We start from the raw sequence: 11,263 nt of genomic DNA on the forward strand, positions 1-11,263 counted from the left end.
TATGAAGAAGGCTCAGGCCTGAACTAGGTCCTTTAATAAGCTGTAATCTCTACCCCATACACAGCTGGGCACAATCTTTGCACAGATTCCAGCTCAGTTTATCTGTGGGGCTGGTTTTTAAATGTTACCAAGCAGCCAGAAAAATTTTACCTACTTGCTGATACCCAACTTTCCTTTAAAAAAAAGGACATATCATATGATATATAAAAAAGAACACAAAGCCTTTTACTCCAAGGTGAATTAAGAGCTTATCCTTAGAATAATCAGTCCAGTAAAAGAATATATGATTAACATGCTATCTTGTTTTAAATAGGGGAGAGAAAATGTAGGTTTAAGGAGCAGGATGCTATTTGGACAATAAAGGGTAAATATGAGGAAGATGCTGGAAACAAACTTTGGCCAACTCATTTGCTGTGAGGGGGAAAAGCGTGTGTGGGGTTTGGGAACGTTGCTGTTTCTGTAACATACCAACAATTTCTTTAAAAAAAAAAAGTCGTCTTCTTAAAGGAAATAAATACACTCCTAGAGAATTCGTTAAGTGTCACCAGAGCAGATTATAAAACTGGATGAGACTTCCTAAGACTTTTTATTTATTTTTCTGATTTCTAATAAGGAGCCAGTATTGATTGAGGGTTCCAAATATTTACAGTTTAAGAGTTATTTTCACCTTTTGCCTATTTTCCTGTACCTACAAATGATGACACACTGTGGGTATACTTACCTAATATGGAGCCAGAATTAATAAGTTATTAATAAGATTATTCTAAAGCCCTAATATAACTTAGACTTCAACTAATGGTTTCTCGTAGAGGAAATTTTATACATTTACAGCTTAACGAGAAAAACAGAAATCACATTTAAGTTAGTTATATAGAAGTTCAAAGGACTGCAAAATTTAATTGGCAAATTCCTGCCTGGCTTGTGTTTCGGTTTTCCAGCTACCATTTTAAAAGCTTTTTCCTGAATCATCTCTGCTTCAAAGCCCTACTTCAACTTGTAAGTAAGTGTAGTTGATAGGTTTGATAAATTCTTAAGAAGTACTTACTTATATGAATGCTACACACTCTGTTTGTTATAGTATCCTGAGTCTATATGTCAAATTCTCAGTAGAATTTCTTCACTTATCAGTATTCTTAGGAGCAGTGGAAAATCATGAATGCTTTTTAATGTAACTAGTAGATTCTTGCTTTAATATTCAAGTTCCATGTACGATGTCCTCATTTGTCGTTGCCGTGGAACCAAGTTCTGTGATTGACAGTTAATACAAACTTGGCATAGGAGTTTCTGCTTGTTACCCCAATGCAGTTCTGGAAATCCAAAACACTGTTTTTCCAGAGCAATTTTCCTGAGAATCCGTAGAGGTTGACATTGCCCGATTTTAGCCACTAGATGGTGCTAGTGCAAAGATCCAAGTTTTCTTGTGACATATTCTGAAGACAACTAGCAGGTTAAAGAGGCTAAAGTAATCAGGAATGATTGGCGCTATTAACATGAGTAGACGAGGCTAAACTGTAGGCAGTGAAAGCCAGTTCTCCCTGTGCTCGAGGGTGAGACATCCTCCGTGCAGCAGGCATCATCATAATGGTGCAGTTCTTCTTAAGCTATCTGTGCTGAAGGGCGGGGTTTTTATTTTTAGACTGCGTTTTAGTGCCTATAGTTTTGAAGAAGACAATAATAAATTCCTAGACAAATGAAATAAAAGTAAAGTACAAGCCCCCGTTTTTTTTTTTTTTTTTAATTAGATTCAACAGAAACAAAATTAGTCCAACAAGTTGCTTTAAGAGTACCTCCTCACAGACCAGAACATATGGTGTTTGTTAGTAACTTATGGTCCAGGCACTGGTCTAAGGACCACACTTTGAGCAGCGCTGAAAAACTTGCTTGATGGTGCATCCCATTCAGTCAGCAGAACCTGGTTCAAAATGAGGCTCCATTTACCACTAGGTGGGTAGCTGTGGAAAGGTCACGTACCCTTTCTAAGTCTCAATTTACTCATTTGAATCACGTAAAGAGTACCTACGCTTAGGCTTTTTATGCGAGCTCAATGTACTAACCTCTTAGGAAGCACTCAAATGTGGGCAGAAACTGAATAGAATTGGTACATTTACATATTAAATACAGACTGTTTTCTCTGATCTCTGCCTCATCATTTTCCTGACTGACTGGTATTTTTTCCATGAATAGAAACAAGGTGTTCAGTTATCAGACACTTAAAGGACCTTGAAACCTTGTCTGATGGCCCTAATGGAAGCACGGCTACTTGGAGATCCTTGACAAAAACCTGCCCTCTCTCTGGGAAGTGTACCTTCTTCCACTGCTGGCAGCTTTAGTGGGCGGCGGAGGGACTGTGTGAAGCAGTGAAGGAGTGAGTTAGAGGGTGCCTGTTCACCCAGATGTACCTGCAGTCAGATACTTCCATGTTCCATATGTGTGAAGAACCGCAGAAGCACCATGCTGCCAGCTCAAAGTCTAGGTGATTACTACAAAAGCAGGAAAGGTTGGCATGTAAACCACATTAGGCAAGATCAATGATGGCAGTTTGTTCTTTGATTAATCGTTATAGTTACCACTTATTGTGACCTTACTAGGCCAAACTATACATGGCTTCAATCTTTACAACAATCATGACAGATGAATCATTTTCGAGATAAGGAAACTAAGGTTTGGAAATGATAAGTTGCTTAAATCACAAAATGCCAGTTACTGGCTAGTTCTAAAATGCTAGCCAGAAACTTGTGCTCTTTATCACTGATTTTACCACATCTGGAAGCACGACCACTCCAGCTGTGGTGTCCAAATTACTCTTTAAGGTTAAGTGAATAGAACAAAATCAAACTACTAGGACTGGCTCTAGAAGTTACAAAGGCTGTAAAGTCAGTCAAAACTATCAGAAAGTACCTAAATGAGAAAGTGTAACTACCGTATCTGAAAAAAGCTCCCACCATGACAATGTCACTGACAGTATTTTTAAAGTTTTGGCACACCATATCCACAATTTCACATTCTGAGGAGTCCAAAGATACTGTATATCTGATGATATAATTCTCCATATTAACAAAGCCTTGGAGATTGAAATCAAGATCACCTAATGGGTTCACTTTGGCCAACACAATCAGAGTTTTCAGCTTCTTTCCAAAAAAATTCCTGAGATATTATTATGCAGCAATTCTGCCCATGTGTATTTTACCTTTCTGTCCCAAGGAAGAAAGGTCTAAGAAATCCACACATGTAAAACCACTCCTTGAAAAACTGATGTGCTGGTAGAAAAAAAAAGCAGTAGAATTAAGGTTTTATAAACCAGAGAGTGTTCTGCTTCTGTTAGGTAAAGGGATTTCTTCATATGTTATTTTAATAAAAGGGAATTTCATAGGTAAAAACCAGTATTCAAAATTATAAAACAAATAGAACTGTCTGTGTATAATCATGGCATCAAAAATTTGCAAGAGACTCAAAAGAAACTCTTTAGTTGACAAATGTGGTTTGAAAGGGTAATAAAATCTTTTTATGGCTAAAGCAAGAGTCTTGTTTCCTGTTGGCCCAAAAACAGATGTTTCATTTCCCAAGTAAGTAGGTTCTCCACTGTAAAGAAATATTCTTGTATAGTTGGTTTCTATCTTCTTGAAGTCTGCTCCAAGTTCAGCCAACTTCTTATATGTCCTTAACACAAATTTAGAACAGTCGTAGGATTCAAACCATGTCTCTGCCCCTTTTTCTGAGCTGGCTTGGACCGTCCATGTCTCATAATAAATCCCTGTTTCATTGTCCTGTTTTACCCACTTTGCCATTTTGTTAAATATGTCTCCTAGTTAAAAACAAACAAAAAAAACAAAAAACACTATGTGAACATCAAAGCTAATCATGTTAGTTTTAAGTAAAATGCTCTAACCAGATCAAGGCCATGACTACATGATTAAACAACAGTTTTTGAATTTCCAAACCTGCATCTCACAAAAGGAATCCAAGCTCAGCCAATTTCTGTTCCATTTTCAAGGCACAAGGTATTTCTGAACTAAACATTAGATATAATAGGTGTATAAAGAGAAGTCTTACATACAAATTCTATAATCATTTAAGCTACAGTCAAAAGCTAAATTATACATGTGCCGAAGCCCTCTTTCTCTACTCCACTCAACAAATCTTGGATTCAGAGGCAAAAGAGAAAAAAGAAGCAAGGGAAAAATTGTGGAAGAGGAAAAAGTGAATGAAGCAGAGACAGTGTAAGAAGAACTGAGGAGGGTGAAACACGAAGCTTTTCTGTGCAAAGCAAGGCATGAATGGCTGCCTGAGGAACAGCTACTTGAGAAGGAAGCACCGTGCCCCATTCACCCTGAATATCTGGTATCTCCCTTTGCTCCCTGTACTTGTGGCTACTGCTTACAACCTTTCTACCCACTACACAAATTCTTCCGGTGAATCAACTAAACTGGAAATGTTTTTGACCAAGTTCATGGATTATACAGACTCCAGGATGGCTAACACTCTCTCCTACCACCTTGTACCAGACCAGAGGACTCTCTCCAAATGTTAACAGAATACTGTACTCTGCATGGTTACAACCACATCTGGGCCTAGAACAGCATGGCCCCAACATTTCACTTTGTCACTGTGTGTGAATCTTTCTTAGGTTACTCCAACTTGAGTCCATAAAATCAGTACTTCAAGCCCTACAGAATGAACAGAGCGGCTGCTTTTATCAATTTTATGGTATTAAAATGGTGAAATAATATAAATCCTGTTTCCTTAGAGCTGGGGATACTGTTCTTAGTGTTCTTCAACTTTGAAAAGCCACTGCTTGTAATGAAGAGACAAGAATGCTTCAAAACCCTATTCTGTAATGTGAAAAAAGGTCAACGAACAGGATTAATCACAAGGCAGATGGATAACTTAAAAGATTTAAGTACCAGCATATTGCAAACTCTTCTACAGAAAACAGTGATCACTTGTTCATATGATCATACTTTGATGTCAGAAGGAAGATTTTGCAGATAATGAGGTAGGTGGAAATGGAGAAAGGAGAGATGTGAACTGGCCTGGAATGAAAGAAGGATAGCTATTTATCATACTGAGCATTGCTAAAAGAGAAATGGACTTTTATATTGTTGGATGGTTTGGGGCACATCAATTAGAAAATAGGAAGAAAAATAGAAAACAGCATGATATATAGTTAAAAGATTCCCAGATTACATTTAAAAGACACCAATTCTGCAAATCAAAACCACAATGAGATATTACCTCACACCTGTCAGAATGGCCATCATCAAAAAGACACCAAATAACAAGTGTTGGTGAGGGTGTGGAGAAAAGGGAACCCTCGTGCACTATTGATGGGAATGTAAATTGGTGCAGCCACTATGGAAAACAGTATGGAGGTTCCTCAAAAAATTAAACATAGAACTACCATATGATCCAGCAATTCCACTCCTGGGCATTTATCCAAAGGAAGAGAAAACACTAACTTGAAAAGATATAAGCACCCCTAAGTTTACTGCAGCATTATTTACAATAGCCAAGACATGGAAATAACCCAAGTTTCCATCGAGGGATGAATGAATAAGGAAAATGTGGCGTGTATATACAATGGAATATTATTCAGCCATAAAAAAGAATGAAATCTTGCCATTTGTGACAACATGGATGGACCTAGAGGATATTATGTTTAGTAGGTCAGACAGAGAAAGGCAAATTACCATATGATTTCATATGGTATGTAGAATCTAAAAAATAAAACAAATGAAAAAACAAAACAAAGAGACCCACAGATACAGAGAACAAACTGGTGGTCACCTCTAAAATAGAGATTTACCTCTATTATTTTATTTAGAAAGTCCAATTTAATTGTACAGCTTTATATCATTTATTTTTATGATGAAAATAGAAAAGATAATCTGTAAATAAGGTGAAGTTTTGCATGAGTAATAGTTTGGGTCAAAGGTTAGTGATTCAAGAAGTGTATTTTATAAGTTGACCTCTGAAGAGCAGACCATTACTGAGAGGCCTCAATGAAAGTAATTTCTGTGATTTTTGGATATAGATGCAATCATCAAATGCTGCCATATTTTTGAAACTTACCTGATATGGTTGCTACTAGAACTAACGTCCCATTTTCCTTCCAGTGAATATCATCAATTCCTTCAAAAAAGCAGGCAGCTCCTTGATTACACCAGAAAGGGGCATTCATTTCAGGTCGGAGATGGGGAAATGTGCAGTTTCCAAGCTGGAAAAGTTCATACCATTCCATTGTGTAGTTCTTTTCAGTTAAAGTACTCCTGAATCCAATGGCATCATGCATAATTTTCTGTGTAAAGATCATACATGTATCAAAGCATTTGTGAAGTAACCACTGGTTCAGGAGCCAGATGGGAGAAAGTGCGATACCACAACTGCATATAGAGTAGACCAGTTATTCCCCTTCCCTGTTGCTATTCTCATGTCGAGAAGCCTCCATGCCCCAGACTCAGGAAGGAAGTCTGTGTACCTCTCAGGTGATGAGAGGCTCAAATGGTGAGCTAACCTAGGAAAAGTGTGCACAATAGGAACTGGACGTGAAGAAGTGATTCCCACCTGCCTTGCCCCTTGCTCTGGGCCTCCTCCTGTCTTTCTTTCCAGGATCTGGGTACAGGAATTGCGTTTGGATTCATAATATTAAAATGGATTAAAGCAACTGCATTGATTATTGTCAGGATCATAAAACCTGATTTTGTTTTTGGACTACTTATTTAAAATTCGCTAAGAGGAACACCAATAAACATAATCTAAAACTAGTGACTGAATAGAGATTATTCCCTCAAATTCACTTAATCAAATCACTTAATTAACCAGCTATAAGATCAAGATGCAGCCTTACCAAGTGTCCCAGGAGGTCTCCATATTTAAATTCCCACACTGGGGCTTGTAATCGAAAGACTTCAATGACATCATCATCCTTCATCACTGGGATAGGGGAGCCAGTGGGACAGAAAGTGTATTTAGCTTGACAGTAAGGATCTGGTTCCGGACGGAAGGAAAAGCGTCTAACAAAGAAAAAAAATCATCAACTTAGATTCTTATAGGAATTTGGTTCTTGCACATCGTAGAATCCAGATTTTAATTTCACTGTCAATCACATTTTTAGAAAAAACACCCAAAGCTCAGCCCACAGTGTATAAATATACATTTTATATGTTATCCTGTGAACAAACTCCAATGATGTCTTTAATAGCAAATGATACATTAAAAGCACTGATAATTGCATGCTTCCTGGTTCCCTGCTCCCATTGTGAGAATTCCGAAGACAGGGACCACATGTGAAAATGTTTATAGCTCCACATCTTATTTAGTAGACAGATATTTACTGAATAAAGGAATAGCTTTCAAATGATATTTAACTTCCCAAACAATCCATATGTTAAGATTATTCAAAGATAATCATAATTAAATAGAACATATTTTCTATTTTCTTAAGGATTAGCCAACATCCCCTTCAACCAACATTATTGAGGATCTACAACTATACTAGAAAGGAGGGAAACAAAACGTAAAATGCTGTTCCTCCCCTCAAGGAGCTCTGGATGGGGGCTCGTGAGACATTAAACAAGTGATGAAACGCAGCATGGTGAGTGCTTACGAAGAAATACACAAAGTCCTGAGCGTGCAAAAGAGGGAGAAATCATTTTTACCTGCTGTGGGATGGCTGGGGGTAAGGAGGCAAAGGAAGAGATGAAGGCCTGGCCTAGGTTTTTAAAATACTTTAGGAATTCAGTATGGAAAAGGAAACAAAACACTAAATACTCTAAGACAGGCATGACACGCTGGAAGAGTCTCAAGTGGGTAAGGAAGACTGGAGTTCAGGCTTCAAGGCAGCAGCGGTGAGAGGAGAGGGAGGCAGGGACTGTCACTTCGCCCTAATTCAGGTGCACCTCGGAGACAGCGTGGGTCGCTTCCAGACCACCACAATACGTCGGATGACGCTGTAAAGGGAAGGGAGTCACCCGAGCTTTTTAGTTTCCCAGTGCATCTAAAAGTTATGTTTACATCATACCGTGGTCTATTCAGCGTGCAATAGTATTATGTCTTAAAAAACCCAACATATTGTATGTACCTCAATTAAAAAATACTTTACTGCTAAAAAATGCTAACTACCATCTGACCACACAAGGTTGCCATCTTCAGTTGGTAAAAAATGCGGTACCTGAGAAGTGCAATAAAACGAGAGGTATGTCTGGACAATGTGAAGGGCACCCTCTAGAGTGCCACAGCTGCGGAGGGCTGAGCCCGGGAGGGAGATCAATGAAAGGATCTGAAGTAGCAGATGTGATATAACTGAATTTGCTCTAAATAAGCCTCACTTTATGGATTAGAAAAGGGCGGGGAGAAAGGCCAAATTAAGGCTGAGAGGTCAAGTGAGGAGGTCACGGCAATAATACAACAAGAGAGGAAGCAGCCTGAGAAGGCCATGGCAGTAGGACTGGGGAGGAGGGACTATGGTGATTTCAGATCAGCAGACACTCACTACACACCTTACACTGGAGAGAAAGATGAAAGAGAGAAAGCAGCTGCCTCTATCTATCCTCTAAGAATCCTAGATTCCCTCAGGTTCTAGCCCAATCTATTGTTTTACAATCCTAACACATCAACAAAAATGTCTATTCTAATTTAAAGAGTTAAAATCTTGATTTAGGGAGTTCCCTGGTGGTCTAGTGGTTAGGATTCTTCGGTGCTTGCACTGCCTTGGCCTGGGTTCAATCCCTAGTCAGGGAACTAAGATCCCGCAAGACCAGTGGTGCAGCCAAAAAAAAAAAAAATCTTTATTTAGACAAAAATATTGACAACCCTCCTAAAGGCTTACGAGTCTTGGATATACTTAACTGTTTTATAGGTGCTTACCTGGTTTAAGCAAATGGGTAACTACATATAGGTTTCACTTACCCACAGCAAAGTCTATTTTAGGTCAAAGGTAATTTCAAAAGTATGATTTAAGTGTGAACTTAATAAAGTTAAAATTTTGTAATGGGGAGTAGATGAAGGCATGTACTTAACACTTCAAACTTGTAAAGAAACGTAAGAAGTCATAGTCAATACCTTGTCCTTAAATCAAGGAGTTTTGAATTTCCAATCTCTTCCTTGTTCTATTGAATATTAAATTTTTACTTCTTTTGAACATTTTATTAACACCTTCAAGAAAGCCAGCTTCAAACTCAAATTTCTCTTTTCATGTATATAAAGCAAAACAAGGAAGTACTGCGAGCCATTTAGTGAGCAGAATACACCAATACTGTATTCAGGTTTGAAAATAGCTGGCTAGCATTTACTAGATTTAATCCCCCCAACAAACCTGAAGTAACTACTGTTCCTACTTTTTGACTCAGGACATGTGGACACTGAGATGCTGAGCAACTTTCCCGAGATCACACAGCTAGTGATGGTGGAGCCTGACTTGATCCGCAGTGGTCGGAGCCCAGAACTCACTTGCGATCCCTAAGTTATCCTGTCTCCCAACTCACTATTTTGTCATCCAAAATAGTTGTGCATTTTCAAAAGCTGCTGGCCCTTCCGCTGCCTGATGTTGACACCATGTTTTCTTTCTTTCTCTCTGCTTAGCCATCTCTGACAATTAGGCCACGTAAATACTCTTCTAGTTCAAAGGCTCAAATATGCTTCGCATAGCTGTAGTCTCCACGTCCTCAGCTTATGACCAGCGTCCTACCTCCAGGCTGAAGACAGTGGACAAACGAGGTCGCCAACCGAGGGGGCGAGGGGATTCCCGGGTCGCCGGACTTCTAGGGCTACAAACGGGAAGTCCCAGGCAAACCCAGGCAAGCTGGGTAAACTGGACACTGGACGTGCAAATGTTATGCACTCAAGATAACTAATGACAGGGCATGACACGGTAATAAATGCGATATTAAAGGTCTCCCCAAACTATTCAAAGTGTCAGCGACTTGTATCCGACAGTCACGCGACGAAATAACATTACTCCCTTTTCATCCACGATTCGGGGCAGCCCTGAGTCTAGGTCACCTCGTAACTGGCTCAAGGGTCCCGGGAGGAGGTGACCCCAGGGCGGCGCGCAGCAAACAGCCGCGACTCCGCAGCTCTCTACTTCATTCAACGCCGCGCCCTCCGGGTCGCCGAGCGCCGCCCCCGCACAACTGCGCGACCAGGACACAATCTCCCCCCGCCCCCCCGCCTTTGCCCAGCGAACTTCTGCCGCGCCCGCGCACTCACTTGTAGGGCACCGGCCACTGGCGCCGGGAGGGGCCGGTCGCCGCCGCCGCTGCCGCCGCCAGCCAGAGCAGTGCGGAGGCCCAGCACCAAGGCGCGCAGATCGGAGCTGCATCCGCGCCCGCACCCCGCCGCCCCCAGGCCCCGGGACCAGCTCTCCCCGCCTGCGCCATGAGGCGGTTCCCGCTGCTTGCGGCGCCTCCCGCGCCCCGCCACGGCAGAGGGCCGGCGAGCCGAGCATGCGCAGAGCCACGCCCTCAAGCGAACCCGGGCGACGGTCCGCCGGCGGCTCCGCCCCCTGCCAGCCGCGCCCGGTCCGGCGACTCTGTCCCCGCCTCGGCTCCCGACGCCGCCCGGAGCACCAAGGGGCGAGGCGCAGGGTGTCCGCGCGGCCCCGTCTCCTCTCCTGCCCGGTGCCCCGAGCGCGGGCGGCCTCTGGACTTGGCCGACCCGGAAGGCGCTTTGGTCCAGCTCCCCCGCGCAGCCCAGACAGGCCGTGGGCCTTCTTTTTCTCTCTTAATGCCGAGTTCTTTGGGCCTCACGTCTCAGTTTAAAGGTCACCGCTTCTTTGGAGCTTCTGCTGACCTCCCCCCAACTACAGTCACCACAAGCAAACAAACAGAAAGTGCAGCTTTGGTCTCTTTTGGATTCTCTAGCACCGAACTCTTACCTCATCCCTCAGGGCCCAGCCTAGGAGACAACAGACATTTGAGTGAAGGAGAATATATGGGGGAGGTGAGTGCAGTGAGGAAGACAATGATGGGGGAGTGCTGGTCCTCACCTGACTAAGCCTGTGATGACAGTGGCCACACTAACAAGTAGCTCACATCCACCCACCTCCCCCGCCCGCCCCCCCCCCCCCCACCATGTTCATCCTTGTTGGATCTACCGCTTCAGTTGCGAAGGAGATTCTGAATTACTCTGTCTTTTTTGACCCTTCAACCACCTCAAGAAAACAATGGGATCAGCTGCCCTGCTCCTGATGAGGCACTCATGGCCTGCCCTGCTCTCATAGACAGAGGTTGACGTATGTCTATAAATAGTGCATTAGGGACTTCCCTGG

At 41.9% G+C, this 11,263-nt stretch overlaps 1 protein-coding gene across 2 annotated transcripts; it reads right to left on the reverse strand.

The window, feature by feature from the left end:
* Nucleotides 1–1,724: 1,724 nt before the first annotated feature.
* CLN5 (CLN5 intracellular trafficking protein) lies at nucleotides 1,725–10,383 on the reverse strand. 2 transcript variants are annotated; one of them, XM_061170797.1, is made up of 4 exons: nucleotides 10,204–10,383; nucleotides 6,845–7,010; nucleotides 6,070–6,214; nucleotides 1,725–3,802 (listed from the first exon to the last, which is right to left on the reverse strand). In XM_061170797.1, the coding sequence occupies exons 1-4, from the start codon at nucleotides 10,371–10,373 to the stop codon at nucleotides 3,291–3,293; spliced, it is 993 nt and encodes a 330-aa protein (XP_061026780.1). In that variant the 5' UTR covers nucleotides 10,374–10,383; the 3' UTR covers nucleotides 1,725–3,290. The 2 variants fall into 2 exon arrangements, with proteins under 2 accessions (XP_061026780.1, XP_061026779.1); XM_061170796.1 differs by having other exon boundaries at nucleotides 6,070–6,295.
* Nucleotides 10,384–11,263: the final 880 nt, after the last annotated feature.

The sequence above is a fragment of the Eubalaena glacialis genome, chromosome 16 (assembly GCF_028564815.1).
Source record: "Eubalaena glacialis isolate mEubGla1 chromosome 16, mEubGla1.1.hap2.+ XY, whole genome shotgun sequence".
In the NCBI taxonomy this organism is placed as follows: domain Eukaryota; kingdom Metazoa; phylum Chordata; class Mammalia; order Artiodactyla; family Balaenidae; genus Eubalaena; species Eubalaena glacialis.